General features: G+C 38.6%; 1 protein-coding gene across 1 annotated transcript in view; it reads left to right on the top strand.

Annotated features, from left to right (window-relative positions):
* ITPR2 (inositol 1,4,5-trisphosphate receptor type 2) overlaps window positions 1–22438 on the top strand; it is a 493060-nt gene that overhangs the window by 257463 nt on the left and 213159 nt on the right. Inside the window, exons 35-37 of the mRNA XM_010379849.2 lie at window positions 2760–2950; window positions 8693–8835; window positions 14732–14840. Coding sequence (XP_010378151.1) covers window positions 2760–2950; window positions 8693–8835; window positions 14732–14840 — 443 coding nt within the window. The remainder of the gene's footprint in view (window positions 1–2759; window positions 2951–8692; window positions 8836–14731; window positions 14841–22438) is intronic.

Here is a 22438-nt window from a genome sequence, read left to right as displayed (position 1 = left end):
TAAAGTCCTTTTTTCAAAATTTTTCATCTATAAAGGTATTCTATCTTTTAGCATTCAATGCTGCTGATAAGTCTGATGCTGGTCAGATTCTTTTTAGGAATCATCTTTTCTCTCTGGAAGTACTTGAGATTTTCTCCATACTGTCGACATTAGTGTAGTTTCTACAGCTGGCCGTAAATTAACATAACTGTGTAGCTCAAAACAACAGAAATTTTACCTTCTCATAATTTGGAGACTAGGAGTCTGGAATCAAGGTGTCATCAGCACCATGCTCTCTCTGAAGGCTCCAGGGAAGAATTCGTTCCATGCCTTTCTCTTAGCTTCTGGGGTTTGCTAACAGTCTTTGGCATTCTTTGGCTTGCAGCTGTGTAAATCCAGTCTCTGCCTCCATCTTCACATCGTGTGTGTCCCTCAGGTATTTCTCTGTGTCTCTCCTTTCCTTCTTATAAGGACACCAGTTGAATTGGATTGGGGCCCACCGTGATTCAGCATGACCTCAACTTAACTTGATTACATCTGCAAAGACCCTATTTCCAAATAAGGTCACAGTCAGAGGGAGTGATGATTAATACTTCAACATATACTTTTTGGGGATGCAGTTCAACCCACAACAGCATTCTAAAGTTCTACCAGAATACGGCCAATATACTTACTTAATCCTGTTTCACATATTGTGGACCTTTTCAATTTGGAGATGTACATGTGTCTTAAGCTCAAGGAAGTTGTCTTCTATTGTTTTCTTAATAATTTCTTCTCTCACATTGTATTTGCTGTTTCTTTCTGGAACTTATATTTGTTAGATTTTTAAATTCCTGGGTTGACCCTCTTTATTTCGCAATCTCTCTGTTTTATTCTCCATTTTGATATTTTATGCTTAATTTTTAGAAGATTCCTTGACTTCCTTTCCAGATTACCAACTGTGTTTCTATCAATTATTTTTCAGCCAGTTTTTGACGTGTTTATGTATGCAAACACATTTTAATTTCTAAGATGTCATTCTTCTTTCTGACTTTCTAATTTTTTGGATGCAGTATATTCTCAAATTCTCTGAGGATAATACTTAGGATTATTTAAATATTTTTTGCTTTTCCTTGAGTCATCCCTGTTTTCACTAGGATTAGTTATTCTTAATGGTGTTGGTTTTCCTTGTGATCCTTGTTGGTGTGTTTGTAATTAGGAAAGTCCGTAATGACTGACATAGGTTTCCACTGCAGTTTTAAAGGCCTGTTTCCTTCCTAGAATTCTTGTGTAAATGACAGGGCTGACCTGGAATTCTGTATGAGAGGCCAAAGGCTGACCAAATGACATGCAGACTTTCCTTCAGGCTGTGTGTGTGTGTGTGTGCATGCGTGTGTGCATATATGCATGTGTGTGTATAGCAGAGGTCAGCCTGGAAACACCAGTAAGTGTTAAAGTAAGGAGGGCTTTGCTCAGGAGTTGGAGAATTTAATATATTTCCTCTCTCTGCTGGTGCTGCCTCTTCTCTCTCCCCACATTCTACGTCTTTTTTTTTTTTGAGATGGAGTCTAGCTCTGTCGCTAGGCTGCGGTGCAGTGGCGTACAACCTCTGCCTACTGTGTTCAAGCAATTCTCCTGCCTCAGCTTCCTGAGTAGTTGGGATTACAGGCATGTACCACCACACCCGGTTAATTTTTGTATTTTTAGTAGTATGTTGTCCAGGATGATCTCGATCTCCTGACCTTGTAATCCGCCCGCCTCGGCCTCCCAGAGTGCTGGGATTACCTGCGTGCGTGAGCCACCTCGCCCGGCCCACATTTTACCTCTTACTTGATGATCTCTGGCATTACTTCAAGCTCCATTCTGGTTCTCTATCAAGTTCTAACATCTTCATTTGGCATTCTCTCCAGTTAGGTATTCTACTTTCTTGAGAGAACGTTTCTTCATTTCTCTGACTTTATCCTCTGGGTAAAAACTGCTTCTGCCAACTGCTCTGTCTATGCCAATCAGAGGGAGGAGGGCCTTAGCTTCCCAGCTGTTCAGCTGTTATTCTTTAATCAGTTGCCCATATCCCTGCCCAACCAAAACTTTGTTTTGGTTGACTGCGCACCTGGAAAGACCTTTTCTAACTCTAATCTGTTGTGGGACAGTTTCTTCTCTTCTTTCTCTGATGGAGTAATCCCATCTTCTTTTGCCTTGCAAAAGTGCTTCAACATTACTCCTTTCTTTGTGACAGGCATTCTCAATTTGCAGTATTGTTGTGATGTAAACTTGTTAAAATATAAATTTCAGCGGATCTTGGAAAGAAAGATACGTATTAAGATGTGCCCTCTTCCAATGCAGATTTTTTACACTCTTCAACTTTTTATTTCTATTCTCAGATGTTTCATCACGTACAATTTTGTATGTACACAAGCACTACTTAAATTAATGAATGGAGTGGAAGAATTATATCATGTGTTTTATGTCTGCTTTCTTATTTATGTTGGCATCTGGGAAGGTACAAATGTGCTGGTTGTTATACAGCGTTTTTCTGTATTGATGCCGTATAAAGTACATTTCAAGCATGAATCATTAAGAAATCAAATAAGTTCTCAGATGTTTCATGTACCCACTTCACTAATTGGTCTTAAGAATTGAAATACATTCAGGTTAGAAGCTTTTACAGTTATATAAAACAAGTTGATGGCAGAGTTTAAAGATTTAATATTATTTCCTTTATGTTTATAAGATTGTATGGATAATGTGTAAGCAACTTTAGTCAAATTAAGAGGGAAATATTTTAAATCTTTCTTTTTCAGCAAAAAATCGTGGAATTGCCATTCCAGTGGATTTGGACGGCCAAGTTAATACTCTTTTCATGAAGAGCCATTCAAATATGGTGCAGAGAGCAGCAATGGGTTGGAGACTATCAGCTCGCTCTGGGCCACGCTTTAAGGAAGCTCTTGGAGGGCCTTCTTGGGATTACAGAAATATTATTGAAAAGTTACAGGTACATGAGAGCATGAAATAGCATTCATATTTTCTAAATTACATTTTTTTAAAAATATGTAGTCACATAAATAAAATATGGCTAAAAATATCAAGTTCTATTTGGGGACCAAGCCTTGCTTTATAACTCTCTACTACCACTGCTCTTTTTTTTTTTTTTTTTTTTTGAGACGGAGTCTTGCTCTGTCGCCCGGGCTGGAGTGCAGTGCCCGGATCTCAGCTCACTGCAAGCTCCGCCTCCCGGGTTTACGCCATTCTCCTGCCTCAGCCTCTGGAGTAGCTGGGACTACAGGCGCCCGCCACCTCGCCCGGCTAGTTTTTTGTATTTTTAGTAGAGACGGGGTTTCACCGTGTTAGCCAGGATGGTCTCGATCTCCTGACCTCGTGATCCGCCCGTCTCGGCCTCCCAAAGTGCTGGGATTACAGGCTTGAGCCACCGCGCCCGGCCCCACTGCTGTTTTTAAACATATAGCTTACATATGTTGTGAGTTACTTTTTAATGAGTGTATATTAATTACTGTGTTTTGATAGTATGGTAGTGAATAGTAGGTCTTAATACCAAAATAATAATCATAATACCAATGATAACACTAGTAAAGAAACTCAATATTCATAGCCTTGCTTCAACTTATGTTTCAGTATTCCCTTCTAATCCTTTGGTCAGAATGATCCAAGCACCTTGCTCCCAAATGACTTGTATAGTATCTCACTCTTGATTTGGGCCTGGAAATTATATTAGTTTGCCAGGGCTGCTGTTGCATAATGTCACAGACTTGGTGGTTTAAACAACAGCAATTTATTTTCTCATAGTTTTGGAGGCTAGAAGTCCAAGATCAAGGTATCAGCAGGTATGCTTTCTCCTGAGGCTTCTCTCCTGGGCTTGCCGATGGCTCACTTCCTGCTGTTTCCTCATAGGCTCTTTCCTCTGTGTTTGCACATGTCTGTGTCCTAATCCCTTCTTCTTATAGGATACCAGTTATGTTGGATTAGGGCCCGCTCATATGAACTCATTTTTCTTAATTACACTTTTGAAAGCCCTAGCTCTAAATAGAGTCACATTCTGAGGTACTGTGAGTTAGGCCTTCAACATACGAAATCTGGGGGAGTTATGATACAGCCCGTAGCAGACGTCTTCCCATTCACATTATTAGTAGCACATTACATGGAGTTGAATTGGGATATAGTTTGAAGAAGTTTTTTTTTCCCTACAAAATGGCCAAGACATTAACTGAAATAAATATTATGAGAAGTCACATGTTGATGAGTGTTATATGGGGTTAGAAACACAAGTTAGATTCAGAGAGTATGAGAAACCTAAAGGGCGTGAGACATTAAAAATGTGGGGGAAAATGCCATTATAAGTGGTTCTTGATTTGTAGGATAGGGTTATCAAAAAGAGACTAGAGGAAGAGAGACTAGTGAGAAGTTACTTAAGATCTAAGCCAAGTGGTGATATGGATGAAATGAAGAAATGAGTGTTACAGATAATAATGAAGGCAGGGTCAGCAGACCTGGAGGCTCTTAGATGGAAGTAGAGAGCAGGCATGAGAGGAGTTTAAGAGGCCCTGATGATTGGAGACTAGATAGTATTATTAAGACTGTTTGTTGTAAGAGCAGAGGAGAAGAGAATGCAATAGGAGGGCAATGGAAAATGCAGTGAACTAGGGTAGCAGGCTACTGAGTATATTGGAAGTTAAGTCTATATTTGAAGATAATAGTTGGAGCAAGGATAGTGGTTGGTATTGCTAAAAGAGAAAATACAGTGATAGAAAAAAAAAGAAAAAGAACACCCTATGCGAGGCTAAGAGTAGCAGAATGGCCCACATAAAGAGTGAAAAAAAAAAAAAATCACGTCAGAAAGGAGGAGGGTCAGGAGAGCAAAGGGAGTGGAACATTTCAGAGGAGAGGTATATAGTAGTGTCAACCAGCACAGAGAGGGTATGCCTTAAACTTCTTTCAGTAGACTTCTTTTAATAGATTGATATCCATTAAGTAAGTATTTATTTAGTGAAAATTCTATACTAGCCACTGTGTGAAGTGCTAAAGAGAGAGCCATGGGGTCTATGCTCTTCTGGGACATGCATTTTAACTCATTAAATAATTGATAAATTGTTGGATAATTAAAACTGCAGTGAATAAAATAGAGCAGAGTAACAGCATGGTGGAGAATTACTGGACGAGTGACCCTGTAATTGTGAAGTTCCTTTCTACTAGGGTAACAGTTTTGTTGACACCTGAATAATGAAGATGAATAATCGATTCCAAGATTTGCGTTCAGATAGTTTTATGGGAAGGAAATAGGAAATGCAAAGGTGCTTAGGCAGGAGTGAGGTTGATGGGTTTGAAGATCCAAGAAAAGCCCATTGGGGCAGGAATTTAGTGAGTAAAGGAAGAAAATATTATGAGATAAGGGGCCAAATCATGTAGAGACTTTATGGTGCTGTTGCTGTGTCCTGAGTGTTTGTGTCCTCCCCCACCCCAAATTCATATGCTGAAATTCTAACTGCCATGGTGATAGTATTAGGAGGTGAGGTCTTCTGGGAGTTGAGATTAGAGTCCCTATAAAATAAGCCCATGCAAAGTCATTCAGCCCTTCCACCATGTGAGGACACAGCAAGAGAGGCACCCTCTATGAACCAGAAAGTGCGTCCTCACTAGACAACAAATCTGCTGGTGCCTGATCGTGGACTTCCCAGCCTCCAAAACTACGAGAAATAATTTCTGTTGCTTATAAGCTACTCAGTTTATAGTATTTTGTTATAGCAGCCTGAACAGATTAAGGCGCATATTAAGACATTTTAATTGTATTCTATGTGTGATGACAAGTCATTGAAGATTTTCGGCAGAGGAGAGGCTGACTTGGTTTACTTTTTAAAAGATCGCTGTGAATTCTAAGCGTATTTCTAAGATCCAGACATGGAAGCAGTGAATCTAGTTATGTAGCTTTGCATTAATTCAGGCAAAAGATGATGGTAGCTTGGCTTAAGGAGGTAATAATAGTAATGCAGAGAAGTGTATTAATTTTGTATATATTTAGTTGTAGAACTAATAGAACTTGGTGGACGAATCGATTGGTGTGTTGTAGGATAATGGGAAGAAGAATCAAGGATGACTCTGGTTTTGATATGATATGGTTGTGTTATTTACTAAGATAGGAAGTAATGGAGAGAGAAAGAGGTTGGGGCTGAGTTGAAATTAGGAGCTCTATTTGGGGAATTTTAAAGTTGAGATGCCTATTTAGGTACTTGAGTGTGTCAACTTGGCTGTTTGATATATGGGTCTGAAGTGGAAAGATGTCCATGCTGGAAATATAAATGTGGGAGTTCCAACATACAGATGATATTGAAACCATAGAATTGGACGAGATTTCTCAGAAGAAAGTGTAGATATCAAAGAGAAAAGGAGCAGGAGCTATCAGGAGTTGATGAAGAAATAGTAAGGACATAGGTGGAAAATAAAGTGTCATGTCATAGAAGTCAAGAGCAGAAAGTGTTTCAAAGAGCAGAAACCAGCGTGTAAAATGCTTAGCAGTGATTAAGATGAAGACAAGCAAGTAAATCACCGAGTTTAGGTGATGATCACAGCTAACTTGTGCTCAGTAGTAAAGATTACTAGTATTTATAGGGAATAAGTGGCTAGTGTATGTTCTGTGCACTTACCTTTAATCCTTGCAGCAAACTCATGTGATTGTTAGTATCATCCTAAGCTTTCACGTGGGGAAACAATGACCTAGGGAGGTTGCATAGTTGCCTCATGACCAAAATTAAAGACAGAATTCATATCATAGCAGCCTGAGCGCTATTTCTTTAGTAGATGAAACAAAGAAGAGGTAATCTAAACAACAGGGACATTTAATTAAATATGGTCATATTTGATAAACATACTCTCCCCACTTTTATATAATATCTAGTTTTCCCCTTTATGCTATTTTCCTTTAGTCTCTTTGAATCGTTTTCATACATTTCTCAGAAAGCTTATTTAGAGTGGTTGAAGTAGAAATAGTCACTTTTGCAGAAAGAGAAAGAGTTAAAACACGAATTAACATAATTCATAAGAAATCAAGAGGGTGACATCCCATCTGTGCTTCTGTAGCTAAGAGTGACAATAAGCAATTGGCAATGTTCTGCTTAATAAAAATACACCATAGCTATGGGTGAATAAATTGTTCTTTTATGTAAGAAGTTTTTTTTTCTTCTAACATAGTTTAAAAATAAAATAGGGGTGCTTTAACCATTAAAGAATGTTTGGGAAATTATAATTACCTGCAGTTCATTTTAGAAACATATCAGTTAAGATGCTTTCAGCTTTAATTAACACAACATTCAACTAAAAGTGACTTAAATAATAAAGACCATATCATTTCACATAGCAAGAAACCTGGAACTGTGGCTCTCCTTGAGTTTGCTAATTGTAGGCTTGGGCCCCTAAAACCAAAGATCTGTAGGCATTCAGCTTAATGCTGGTCTCCCAGGGTAACATGAGGGCTGTCTCAGATTTTGGATTCACACCCTCAAGCTGCCTTGAGAGCAGTAGGTGGTTTTGAAAGAACCTCCCCACCCACAACACGTACCCCACTCTCTCAGCTGACTTCACCTGATGTCTCATTGACTGGGACTGTGTCACATAATCATGCCTAGACAGCTTGCTAGAGGTGGAAATGGGATAACCATGCCTGCCTTAGAGTAATCAACCTCAACCCTAAGCTGAGGGGGCTCATCCTCTGAGAATGTTGTTGCCTGACTGAGAAATGACGTTGAGATTCTGGTAGCAAGGAAGAGGGTAAAGAAAGGCTGTTGGGTAGGTGACCAATAGAGTCTCTCAAAAAATATAATTTGAAATTCTGTTGAATGTCATTCAACCCATGTATAGTACTAATATTGCTTCAAATAATATTTCAGTGAGTTTCCCCATTGGATGAAATGATTCGTTTTGAATAACCAATGACCTGTGGGAATTTATTTATTTATTTATTTATTTATTTATTTGTTTGTTTATTTATTTATTTAATTTGAGATAGGGTTTCACTCTGTCACCCAGGCTGGAGTGCAATGGCGCTATCTTGGGTCACTGCAACCTCCGCCTCCTAGGCTCAGATGATTCTCCCACCTTAGCCTCCTGAGTAGCTGGGACCACAGGCACACACCGTCAAGCCTAGCTGATTTTTGTATTTTTAGTAGAGACAGGGTTTCACCATGTTGACCAGGCTGGTCCCCAAATCCTGGCCTCATGCAATCCACCTGCCTCGGCCTCCCAAAGTACTGGGATTACATGCATGAGGCACTGCACCTGGCTGGAAATCTTTTTTTTTTTTTTTTTTTAAGCTGTTCCCTGGGTATGCCCCTAATTTATTGCAATGTAATGAGTACCTGTCATGTTTCCATTATAATCCTAGGCACTGCAGGGCACATACAGTGGCCTAACTGACTTTTCCTCTTATAGGTGTATATCCTTAGAAATCTTATAACTACCTGTCCCTCCCTTATCTTGTAAATGACACACACACACACACACACACACACACACACACACACACACACACACAGACACCCACACACACAAATAGAGACTCAGGCAGTATTCATACATAAAACCAGACTATAATCATGGCACAGACATGTGGTGCTATGGAAATAGAGGGGGTAATCTATAAAATTCCCATTAGTATTCTTAGGCTTGTCTTATCTTTGAAAGTTGAAATCTGACTTAGGCCTTCACATGGGTTCTCCTGTGTTTCATTCCCTAGGATGTAGTGGCCTCCTTGGAGCACCAGTTCAGCCCAATGATGCAGGCTGAATTCTCAGTGTTGGTTGATGTATTGTACAGTCCAGAGCTGCTGTTCCCTGAGGGAAGCGATGCAAGAATAAGATGTGGTGCTTTCATGTCAAAGTAAGTGGATCCAATCTGAGATTCTGCTAGTGTCATCAAACTGAGATGGCCTCTAACATTTCCGCTTTACACTTCACTGATATAAAATGACAGTCCACAAAGTATGTGAAAGGTCTAAAATCCATGTTAAAATATACTGCCAGAATAATTAAATTGAGTCACTTGAAATTTTATTTTGGTGAAGGTCAAGTTATCATATTTTACTAAATTTACTGAAAATAAAGTGTGTCATTATGGGGCACAAAGGATCATGCAAAATAATATTTTGGTCCTAATTCCTTTCCATAATTATATGTTGTGACCTTTTAAAAAATTCTTGTTTAAAGTCACTTATTTTCATTAACATAGGGAGAAAGGAAAAGGAGCTAGCATTTATTGAGATCTTAATATTGTCATATGTCTTTAACTATTATTTTATCTAATCTGCATAAACACCCAGAGACTGAGAGGTCAGCCTCACTCAGAGAGGAGATTGCTGAGGACCAGGTGTGCTTCAGGTGCAGGGTTAGTAAGACTCAGACCCAGCACGTGGCCATGCTGCCTGGATGATCCTCATCTGCAGCTCTGTCGTTTACTGATGTTTCTCAGCATTTGTGATATTGCAGATCTATTATAGCTGATGTGTTTACCCTAGAGAATCTTCATCTTAATGGTAAGTGAAAAATTCTCAAGGGAGATGTGCACAAGGAGAAGCAGTTGTGAGAAAAAGCATAACTAGCTCCAGAAAGAAGAGACTTGTCTTTTTGTGGAGGGCACGTTATTGAGGGAGATGCCCAGGTCATCACATGTAGACCCTGGATGACCAGTCAGAAAGAGGGTGCTTGGTCTTCCTGGGAAGAGTACCTGGATGGAGTGTCAGTGAGATGAGCTTGCCAAGCCCCTTGACCATGACCCATCCCAGCTAATTCCTATATGGTAGAGGGTATTGCCGAAAGAGATCTGGAAACCTCTTTTATCATCTGTGATGTATCGAGGCAGAGCTTGAAGGACTAGGGTACACAAGAAGTGTGTTCCTTTCTTTCACCATTTAAGGTGGGACCTTGGGAGTGAAAACAAGGCATGGGATGAGAAAAACTGACTACAGGGATCATGTTGAAGAATAGGTGGGGTTTTTATACTGTGGCCAGGATCAGGTATTTTTGGCTTTAGACTCATTGCATCTTAGGCAGATTGGGAAGAATGTATTTGTCCGGACACCTGCCAGTCTTGTGAGTAAGGATTTTAAAGTGAAGAGGCCCCAAGTGTACAACTGATGACTGCTGAGAACATTAGAAAGAAAATTTTAAGTGGAGGTATTGCCTAGTAATTCACTATAAAAATAGGGTGTTGAGCACATTTCACTATTCAGATGATGGGTACGTTGAAAGCCCAGACTTCACCACTACACATACATGCATGTGAGAACTCTGCACCTGTACCCATTACAGATCTAAACATAAGAACTAAATGAAAAAAAAAAAAGCAAAGATAATAGGATCTTTGCTAAATACCCTTCACCTCCTATGAATATATGTCAATATATGGAATATGGGTTAAAAATTAGGCGATAAACCTGTTAAGTTCAGTAAATTAATATAATACAATAGCTATATCCCCAAGTTGTGACAGCCTGGAAGAGGGGTTGGCAAGCTCTGGCCCTCAGGCTAAATTGGTCCTGCTACTCATTTCTGTAAATAAAGTTTTACTGAAACACAGTGGTGCTCATTCATTTCTGGATTGTCTGTGGCTGCTTTCATGCCACTGTGGCAGAATCAGCTAGTTGCCACAGAGACTGTGTACCCCACAAAGCCTAAAATATTTACTATCTGATCCTTTAGGTTTCCTGACTCCTCGTCAAGAACTAGGGTGCCAATATGGTAGCTACTAGCCACACATGGTTATTTAAATTGTTGTTTAAATGAATTAAAATGAAATAAAAATCCACTTCCTCAGTCATATTTGCAACATTTCAAGTGCTCAGTAGCCACATGTGGCTAATGGCTACCAAATTTGGCAGCACAAATATGGAACATGTATATTATTACAGAGAGTTCTGTTAGACAGCACTGGTCTAGGACTTGGAGATACTGGTCTATGAGAAAGTGATATGAAGTAACTCATGATATCAAGTAAATATTGAGCTGTGCTGCAGATGGAGACAAGCCTGTGGCACCATTAAGTAACCTGAAAGGAGAGAAGCAGAAATGATATGATAATAGGAATATATTGCAGATCCTACACCCACATGAAGGAAAATGATGTTGTGTTTACATGAGTGATTCTAGAAGAGATTTTTGTGCTATTGCAATTGTATTACAGCCAGAGCCTCAGGAGTGTCTATTTTCTGCCTTAGTGCTCACCCTACTCCTTCCTCAACTCTGTAAAAAACCAAGGGTTTCTTTTGTAAGAATATCTTACAAAATTAGAATCTGACTTTATGAATAGCCGGGGTCTTCTTTTTTTTTTTTTTTTTTTTTTTTTGAGATGGAGTCTTGCCCTGTCACCCAGGCTGGAGTGCAGTGGTGCAATCTTGGCTCACTGCAAGCTCCGCCTCCCAGGTTCATGCCAATCTTCTGCCTCAGCCTCCCAAGTAGCTGGGACTACAGGCACCCGCCACCACACCCAGCTAATTTTTTGTGTTTTTTTTATAGATGGCGTTTCACTGTGTTAGCCAGGATGGTCTCGATCTCCTGACCTTGTGATCCGCCCGCCTCGGCCTCCCAAAGTGTTGGGATTACAGGCGTGAGCCACCATGCCTGGCTACCAGGGGTCTTGTATTGCTGTGCATACCATCCTGGTAAAGCTTAGCTGGAGAATATAAATTTAGGGCCAAGCCCTAAGTAGGACTTCCTACTTTCTCTAATGAATCTAATTCTTGGAATCTGTTGACTCAGATGAGTCTGGAGGAGAATATGAGGATAGACTCCAGGACACGGGTCTACTTAACACATAGAGTGAAAGAGAAGAGAATAGGTCAGTGACACTGTTAACCTTTAAGGCAGCTGATTAGAGTCCATTCAAATCAACACCTACTCCTCCCTTGTGAAGGAGAATCTCAGTGTTTTTCAAACTGTAGGGTGTGCTCCATTTATAGATTTTTAAACTGACTTAGGTGGAGGCAACCAGCTAATTTAAAAAATGAATTAGAGAAGATACAAATGATCAGAGTGCATCTCATAGTGAGGGTGACATTAGTGTGAGTTTACACACATACTCCCACACAGGCACTTCTTTACTGGGTGGTTTTGTGAAATATATTTCTTACTTTGATCATGGAAAAAATATTTGAAAGTCACCGACCTAACTCAACCAAACATTATGTGAATACCTTTTATAAATCTGTAGCAAGTGGTCATTCAACCTTATGGTTATTTTCAATATGGTTAATGAATTAAATCCTTTATCTAAGGAAGAGTTAAAGAAAATGGAAATACTTAGCCTGAGAGAGCGAAAAAAAGAAATTTATCATGTCCACCAAAACTGTTTTCACATATTTAAAGACTATTATGTGAATGTATATACCTACTATGTTTCCACAAAAATTAAAAATTAGAAAAAGACTATTGTGTGAAAGAAAGAATTAAATAGTAGAAGTTTTAGAAAGGCAGGCTTCATTTTCCTTGCCAGGAGAACTTTTGAAATTCTTCTGCCTGCTAGGCCTGACCGCATGGATATAACACCTTTTCTAGACTCAACATGTCTAAAAGGACATCAGTGTTACTTTCATTGTGTGTTTGCTACTTCTTCACCATGGAACAGTGTCATTTTAAACTGTCACCATTGGGCTGGGTGTGGTGGCTCACACTTCTAATCCCAGCACTTTGGGAGGCTGAAGCAGGGGGATCCCTTGAGTTTGAAACCAGCCTGGGCCACAAAGCAAGAGCCTATCTCTGCAAAAAGTAAAAAAAATTAGCCAGGCATGGTGGCTATACCTGTGGTCCCAGCTACTCAGGAGGCTGAGGTGGGAGGATAGCTTGAGCCCAGGAGGTCTAGGCTGCAATGAGCTATGATCACATCACCGCACTTCAGCCTGGGTGACAGAGACCCTGTCTCATTAAATAAATTTAAAAAATTGAAAAAAACTGATCACCATCCGCATATTAGCCTAGTCTATACATTTCAGGGGCCTCTGATCTGCCCTGCTTCTTCTTCCACTTCCCACATGTCATCATTTACAAGTCTCTGCTGTGGGTCTTCTCTGTTGCTTCCTATGTCCTCACCCGACCTCTGCCACTGCTGTCTCGCCTTGCTGCATCTCCTCTGCTTCATCTTTCCCACTGCCCTCATCGGTCTCTTTCTCACAGTGGGAAGAGGCATTTAGGTCCTTTAGAACAGTGGTTCCCTATTTTCTCTAGAAAACATTCAAGACTCTTGAGGTTAATATTCCAGTCCCTTCTTTTCAAACCACATCTCTTACACTTTCCTCTTCCAGGTCTTTAAGTGTCAGCAGGCAATTGGCATGCTTCTCATTTCCTGGACGTGCCGGCCAGGTTTCTGCCTCTGCCCTGTGTTCATACCATTACCTTTGCAGGGATGTCTTCTCTCCCGAGCCTTCCTTGACAGGTGAAATCTTCGTTAGTTGCATGCTATCTCTTCACTGAAACCTTCTTTGATCAGCCCTAGGTAACTGCCCCCAGCAGAATGAAGTGGTTTCATGTCTGGTTCACAGCATTTGCCAATGCCTCTGTTGTGGCACTTGCTCATTCAGGGGGCTGTGTGCACCCTAGCATGTGTGGGGACTCTGTGCAAGACCCCTGAGACTCAGGAGATCAATGACCTGAGTCCTGTCACCATGGAGTCATTCTTAAGAATTTGGGCTCTGAGGTCAGATGGACCTGAGTGCATTTGCGGGTCTCACCACTTAACAATTTATGTAACCAGAGGTAAGTTGCTGTATCTCCCTGGGCCTCTGTTCTGTCATGAGCAAAATTAGTCTGAACCTGTCTCATAGGCTTGGTGTGAGGATAAATTAGGAGAGTCCCTGGGCTGTCCTTACACTTGACCCTGACACCTGATAAGCACTTGCTAGCCATTAACCAGTGAAAGTTCACTTTTTCCCCAGGGTTATGTCCCACAGTACTGATGTTATGTCACTGAAATTGGATCATTTGAGGAAGACATCTCACAGGGTCATTTTGAGGATCAGCTTTTTAACAACATGAGCTATATATGCTATATATGTAGCTATATAAGCTAAATTCTGATAATGAAAATTTATTTGCTTTTAAGTTCTTGGGGATGGTGATCCTGAAACTCTTCTAACAGAGCACCAGTGCACAGTGTACCACTTGATTAAAATGATGGGAGTTTTTGCCCAAATTATACCAAAGCTAGTAAATGGATAGATTGTCTTGATGTCACTTTTTTTGTTTTGTTTTTTGCTTTTAATAAAAAAACTGCTTGTTTCTACCAAACCCTGGCAGTGAAAAATAGCATATTATTATGAATGGAAACTGGAAAGCCGCCTGTTATATTAAGATGGCAGAGTTGTATACAGCCACTGCTACTGTATGCTTAATGTAATACAGTACATGAAAATAGTATAGTGTAACATAACATAATAAAATGTAATATATAAATATTTATATTTCTGTACTAATACATTTGTTTTAGTTCATATATTGGGGTGAGAATATTAGTATTTCATTGTTTCTCAGAGTATTATATCCCACTAAAAGAATGCCACCTGAGTAAGTTTGAGAAGCCCTGAGATATACTACCTGTAAAACAAAAATAATGTGTTGTAATATAGAATTTATAAGCTGAAGTGTAATCTTAAAACTTTTGAAAACATGTAACTGGTTTACTTCATATTCTCAGATAATGGTGTGATTTTTTTCCCCTATAGCCTTTGATGTTTGTATATAGCTTGAAGAGAAATCACTGTCTTTCTAAAGGTTTAATGTTTTGCTTTAAGGTTGATTAATCATACAAAGAAACTAATGGAGAAAGAAGAAAAACTGTGCATTAAAATTCTTCAGACATTACGAGAAATGTTAGAGAAGAAAGACAGCTTTGTGGAAGAGGTATTGTTTTAAAAAAAATTCATTATTTAAAAATAAAGTAGGATTTCCACAATACTGGAACCTATGAATTACAATAGGCTATTACATGATTACTTGCATTATATTTTAATGGTGCATGTACTTAGATGAATTACGTAATTTGAGTTTTTATGGTATTCATCTCTCATGCCTTGTTTTAAATTGGGAAATAACTAAAATTAGAGTGGCCTAGGTATTTGTTTTGTTTTATTATATTCTTGGATCTCTGTTTTTTCCTCTTATGGCTTTAGTGGACCAAATGACCTTTTCAAACAATGAGCAACTGAAATGCATTATTTAGATTTTGTGTAAAGTTCTGCTGCATATTGAGAATGTCTATGCATTTTGGCATATGTTGACTTTTTATTATGAATATATGTTCATGTTATTTTTTATAATATTCTGCCAAGTATTATAAAATAATACTATTTTAGTAAATGGAATAGTCAGTTTCTATTCTTAACTATATTAACTTGAGATTCAAAAATGATTTTCAGGGAAATATCAACCTATAGATAATAATTGTCAGTCTGTTATTAAAAATGACAGCTCAGGTGCTCATTAAGAGATAGCTAGTGGCATATTTAATACCCAAGGTGATACACTTAAATATAAAATATAAATCTAGAGAATTTTTTTAGCTAGCTATCTGTACTTTTATGTTAGATGTTAAACAAAATTTGTACCACGTTCCTCAATAACTTTTTGGTCTGTTTCGGTAAATACTAATCATCTGATATTTTAAAACTAGAAGGATTTTATTTATTACTTTATGTATATGCTAAATTCCAGGAAGATTATAGTGGTTGGGTTTTTTAAAGTGCATTCCCAAAAAATGCAATGGAGACTTAGATATTAATAGAGCATTGCTTCAAAATATTTCATGTGAATCAATGTTTGTTTCAGCAATCAAAATGCCTTCTACTTTGCATTAGTTCTCTGCATCACTTAAATTGTATTTGGAAAACAAGTGATCAAAATAAAGGTGGTCAATGCAATTTTAGCAAATGTTTCTCTAAGATAGGACTCAAAAACACGCTTCTATATTTAAAAAATGATAAAGAGAATTCCTTGGGACTTACTGTTGCCTTTCTCTTAAAATATTGCTGTAGATTGTGTGATATTGACTGAAGCACCAGATTCTGAAGTAGAAAAATGAGGTCAATATACTTTTCTGGCAGAGGATGAGGTTCACAATAAAAGTGACTTGTACTTAACAGGAGATACATGGCAAGTCTTCCATTTTTATGTAACAAATTTTTATGAATCACTCCAAAGGAAAATCGGAAAGAAATCAGGTTAAGATTTTACTTTGGCTAGTCAAAAGTATTTTTATGTGTCTCCCAAACCACTCTAAAATAAATCATTTGTTTTCTCCTTTCCATTCCCACTGCTACCAATAGTTCAGGCTTTTATTATCTCCTGTCGAGAAAATTCCAGGAGTGCAATTTCCTGAGACAGAACTACTCCCTTGGGCGGAGGCAGGGCCGCTGTTTTCCTAACTCCAAGGGTCCCCATTTATGCAAGACGTGATGTAATAAAGGACACCCCCAGCACACAGCCCTCATGGAAGAGTTGAGATGAGAAAGGCTAATTGCAAGTTCTTCATTCAGTCACCTAACACATATGTTGTGAGCAAACTATTAAATGGTGATTATTGTGCCTGGAAACTGGTGATACTGAGATGAATGACACAGCTTGCCAAGGGCCATGAGAGTACAATTCCTGTGCTAGTGTACTCCCTTAATAATAGTGTAGGGAAGAGATCACTAGAGCCCTTCAGAAACCGTCAGGGGGTCTGCACAGCGTCAGTGTTCCAGGCCCACCATTTATCCTCTCCACTCCCCCATCTGTCTTCATCCATTAGCCTCCAGAAATCTGTGTTACTCATTGTACCTGTAAGGTACCGCAGGCTTTTCCTGCCCTGAGCTTTGCTTCGTCAGGAATCACAGATTGCAAAAATCCAATCAAGCCTCAATGCCGCCAGCTATCTTTGTAGAGGAGCTACTGGGTAGTAGTTATCAATTGTTCTAGCAAGTGGTGATTACTTTCTCAATAGAATTACCAAAATACCTCATGCTGCTCTTTTAGGACACATTAGACTGTATCCGGATATTTAGTCCAAGCTCCTTATTTTATAGATTATGCCACAGAGTCCCAGAGAGGTGATGTGATTTGACTGAGGTTACACAGCAAGAACTAGAACCAGAGTTTAAATAGGAACTTCTTCCTCTCTGTCTCATCTTCTTACTCCTTTGATCATAGCCAAGTTTTACAAATGTTTTGCACTGCTGTTAAGAAAGGTTAGTATACTTTGTCTAGTAGGTTTATGGCTCCGAATTTTAAGACATAGGCCGACAGAATATAAAACAGAATAACATCCAAAATAGGTAAAGATTCAGATAAACTTCTAAGAAAATAGTAAAGATGGCGGGAAATGAAGTCGTTTAAGGAAGAAAAACCTGATTTTGTTTTTTTATGGCTGAATAAAATTCCATTGCATATATATCCATCACATTTTCTTGACCCATTCATCCGTCGAGGGACCTGTGGGTTGATTCCATACCTTTGCTGTGGTGAATAATGTTGCAGTAAACAGGCGAGTGCAGGTATCCCTCTGATATGTTGATTTCTTTTCCTTGGATAGACACTCAGTAGTGGGATTGCTGAATCCAATGGTAATTCTGTTTTTCGTTTTTTGAGAAGTCTGTGTACTGTTTTTCATAGTGGCTCTACTAGTTTCCATTCCTACCAGCAAGGTTTGAGTTTCCTTTTCTCCATGTCCTCATCGGCATGTTATTATTTTTTGGGGGGGGGGGGGTCTTTTTAATAATAACCATTCTGGCTGGGGAAAGATAATATCCTATTGTCATTTTGAGTTGCATTTCTCTGACAATTAGTGATGTTGAGGAGTTTTTCATGTGCTTATTGGCCATTTATCGTCTTCCTTTGAGAAATGTCTAGTCATGTCTTTTGCCCACTTTCTAATGAGGTTATTTGCTTTTGTCCTGTTGAGTTGTTTGAGTTTCTTGTATATTTTGATTACTAGTCTCCTGGCAGATACATAATTTGCAAATATTTTCTCCCATTCAACAGGTTGTCTCTTCACTCTGTTGAGTGTTTCCTCTGCTGTACAGAAGCTTTTTAGTTTAAGATAGTCCCATTTGTCTATTTTTGTTTCTGTTGCCTGTGCTTTTCAGATCTTAGTCATAAATTCTTTGCCTAGACTAATGTCCAGGAGAGTTTCCTCTAGGTTTTCTTCCAGTATTTTTATCATTTCAAGTTTTTTGTTTAAGTCTTTAATCTATTTTGAATTGATTTTTTTATATGGTGAGAGATAGGGATCCAGTTTCTTCTGCATGTGACTATCCAATTTTCCCAGTGTCATTTATTGGAGAGGGTGTTCTTTCCCCGGTGTAAGTTCTTATCTGCTTTGTTGAAGATCAGTTGGCTGTAACTATATGGCTTTGTTCCTGGATTCTTCATTCAGTTACATTGGTCTGTGTGTCTATTTTTATACCAACACCGTGCTGCTTTGGTTAGTATATTATAGCCCTGCAATATATTATAAGTTAGATAATATGATGCCTCCAGCTTTGTTCTTCTTGCTCAGGATTGCTTTGGCTATTCCAGCTCTTTTTTGGTTCCATATGAATTTTAGGATTCTTCCAAAATAATGATATCATGTCATTTGCAGCAACGTGGATGCTGAATGGAACTGAAGGTCATCTTAAGTGAAATAAGCCAAGTACAAAAAAGACAAATACGATATGTTCTCACATGTTCTCCCATATATGGGAGCTAACACATTTGATCATATGAAGGTAAAAAGTGGAAAGATAGATAACAGAAACTGGGAAGGGTGAGAGTGGGAGAATGAAGGGAACTGGGCTAAAGGGTGCAAACATGACAGAAGGAATAAATTCAATGTTTGATAGCAGAGTAGGGTGACTATACTTAACAAAATATATTGTACTTGAGTGATGGACACATCAAATACACTGACCTGATCACTACACATTTATATACATGTAACAAAATGTCCTATTTATTCTATAAATTTATAAAAACAAAAAAGAAAAAGGAAAAACCTAATAAAAAGCATACGTATCTTATTTATTAATTATCCTGTTTCTTAATTTTCACATTTGCCAAGGACAGAATAAAAAAATTATAGCTAAAGCAATTCTAGCTCTTAGACAACTTTTTAATTCTAAGTGTTTTGAAATGAGAAGTATTTCTATCAGTGGAAGCAGTAGACATCTCATCCCCCTCTCAGGAAATCTTAAAGAAAAGCATATTGGATCTAGAAGGATTGAAACAACCAGTCTGGGAATGAGTCGGGACTACATGATCTCTATATTTTCTCCATTGGTCCTTCTGAAACAGCTGGTGCTCAGTGATCCATGCCAGTGGAGGAGAGCTAAATGGCTCACAACTGGGTGAAATGGCATTGGATAATAGATTCAAAAAGTAGCCAAAGATGCTATTGTGCAACTAATGGTGGGCTCTAATAACAAACTCTAGTTATCAGTAGCGGGATAAGAGGTGACTGTGTTTCCATGATTGTGTTGTTTTCTACTGACCAAGAGCTTCATGGTGTGTAAAACCACACAAATTTATTATCTTACAGTTTTGAAAGTCAAAAGCTTAAAATCCAAGTGTGAGCAGTAGTGTGTTCCTTCTGCAGACTCTAGGGGAGAGTTCATTTCCTTGCCTTTTCTGGATTCTGGAGGCCACCTGCATTCCTTGGCTCGTGGCCCCATCCCCTATCTTTAAAGCCAGTAGTGTAATACCTTCCCATCTCCACTCCCTGTTTCCCTCCCGCCCCCCTCCTTCCCCCCCGCTCCCACAGTTGTCACATCTCCTCCTACTCTGATGCTCCTGCCTCCTTCCTATAAGAACACTTCTGATTACATTGGAACCACCTGGATAATCCGGTATAATTTTCCCATCTCAGGAGGCCTTAACTCAAATCACACCTGCCAAATCCCTTTTGCTATGTGAGGCAACATGTTTACAGCTTCTGGTAACTTGGAAAGGGATTGTGAGGGCATGTGCATCTTTGGGGAGGGCCATTATTCTGTCTATCACAATAACTCTTTTATTGACAGTGAAAAATAACATCTAGAATGTAGATGTAGTATTTACTTGTGGCTGATTAATGTTACTACATAGGGCAATTTAAATGCAAATGAATAGAACAAAAATGCTTGGAATCTGTAGCACTTTGCTGTTTTCAAAATATTTTAGGATATTTTGCTACCTTTCAACAATTCTAACAAGTACACAGAAGAGGCAGTGTTACCTCCACATTGCAAATGTGAAAAGGGAGACTCAGCAAAGTGAATTGCATTAAGTCACATAGGTTACCTAATACCTGCCCTGTAATGCCTAACCAGCTGGATTTCGACTGTGTATTGAAGCATTCCCAAGAGATTTATCAGAATTAAATCAAAACAGAAAACGCAAACCAGGGTTTTTCACACGAGCTATTCTAATATTACATTTGAGACTCCACTTATTTGAATTTAAAATGTCAACTTAAAAGAAAATTACTATTTTTATTTCCTTGGTTCCTGACACCAGAAGTGGTGTGTGTGTATGTGTATGTCTGTGTGTATGTGTGTGTGTCTATGTGTGAAACTGGTAAAAATTTAAAAATAGGGCAATGAAGCATAAACTTGCTTCATGGTTGAACCAAATGTCCTTTAAAGCAATTCCCAACCCTGGGATTCTAAATTTCCCAAGTTTGTTAGCCTTCTCTGTATGATGTATTAAGTAAGTACGTTAAGGATATTTAATATAACCAAATGTAACTAGATTTTACCTACTAGTCAATTATTTATTAAAAGCTTATAATTTAGAATACCCTCGAGTACAATTTCTAAATTAATTATACTTAGGGATTTTCTTCCTTGACCCATGTTTCTTAGTTTGTGCCTAAGATACTGAGAAATAAGATGTGGGTGGGCAACATCCTAGAGATTCTTGAAAGACTAAAATAAATAAAGGAAAATTTAATTTTCTGTTATGTGTGCCTATATGTGAAATCATCTAGGGATCATATAGTTAGGTAAGCTATAGTATTTATTTTTAATGGAAGGATAAAATGTGAAAATTTTTTATAGAAAGTCTGTAAGGAGAAAATTACCTAAGTGAGTTTTAGGAAAATCCCCCTTAAAATATTGTTTGTTTAGGTGACTGTGATAGAAAAGCAAGAGTTTACGAAGGATATAACTAACAACCCTAACAAGTCTGAGAGCTTAGTATTCCTTTGGGGCTGGCATATTTAGAAGGCTTTTTAAAGGTAACAACAGTAGGCATATTTATTTGTACTTTAAAAAAAATGTATGTTGGAACATTGGGGGAAGGAAAGAGAAGAGAAGAAATGCTTCAAAATGGCTTGAGAGCAGGTGAATTATTTTATTTTATTTTATTTTATTTTTCTTTGAGACAGAGTCTTGCTTTGTCACCCAGGCTGGAGTGCAGTGGCACTCTCTTGGCTCACTGCAACCTCCACCTCCTAGGTTCAAGTGATTCTCCTGCTTCAGCCTCCCGAGTAGCTGGGATTACAGGCACCTGCCACCCAGCTAATTTTTGTATTTTTACTAGAAATGGGGTTTCACCATCTTGGTCAGGCCGGTCTTGAACTCCTGATCTCAAGCAATCCACCTGCCTCAGCCTCCCAAAGTGCTAGGATTACAGACGTGAGCCACCGCACCCAACCTGAGGGCAGTGTGATTTCTGTAATTCTCTATCCTTAAAGCCATTTTGTCCTACTCTTATTTCCAAGACCTCTCTCTGTCTCTCTCCATCACACACACACACACACACACACACACACACACACACACACACACACACACACACACAATATCAGGTAGTATATGTGTGCTGTTGAAGAGAGTAGCTTTATTACAGTACCGTGCCTTTGTTCTGTGTATTTAAAGATACTTTAGGTTCAGATCTGTGCAGTGGTGAGTTGGTAATGGAGATAAGAGCTTATGTGATTGGATAGAGGTGGGCTGATGAAGGTGAAGCAGGAAATAAGGACTGTGCTCAGAGGAATGGTTTGGTTTGGCTTGTTTTTAAGGATTTTGGGGGTCAATTTCCTGCATCTTTTACTCTTTAGTATACATTTTCATTAAGATTTATAGAGCATTACAAATTATTTCTCTCATGAAAAGGGAAAAACATATATAAATCATAAAAGTAGAGATGTCTGTAAATTCCAGTCCTAAGTATATCAGAATCATAGCTTCTGTACCTTAGAATTGGAGAAGAGAATGAGCACTGAAAATATTTATGGATCGCCTGTGGAACTGGTAATTTACAGTTACTCTCTTTACATTCTAGTCAAAGTTGACCTATTTAGAATGACAGTCACAATTTCCCCGTGACTATATTCCTATCTCTTAATGTTACACTGACATACATATAATCTATAGGGCAACAAAGATGTTAGTAAAGTTCAATATTCTTCAAATGATCAGATTTAAAATACCATCTATCCTTGCCATATTGTTGCAGAGATATTGAGAGCTGCCTCTGCAATAGCTATGGTACAGTTTTAAGCA

This window comes from Rhinopithecus roxellana, chromosome 10, assembly GCF_007565055.1.
Source record: "Rhinopithecus roxellana isolate Shanxi Qingling chromosome 10, ASM756505v1, whole genome shotgun sequence".
Taxonomy (NCBI): domain Eukaryota; kingdom Metazoa; phylum Chordata; class Mammalia; order Primates; family Cercopithecidae; genus Rhinopithecus; species Rhinopithecus roxellana.
The sequence above is the reverse complement of the archived record's forward strand: the minus strand, read 5'-3'. Positions and strand labels throughout refer to the sequence as shown.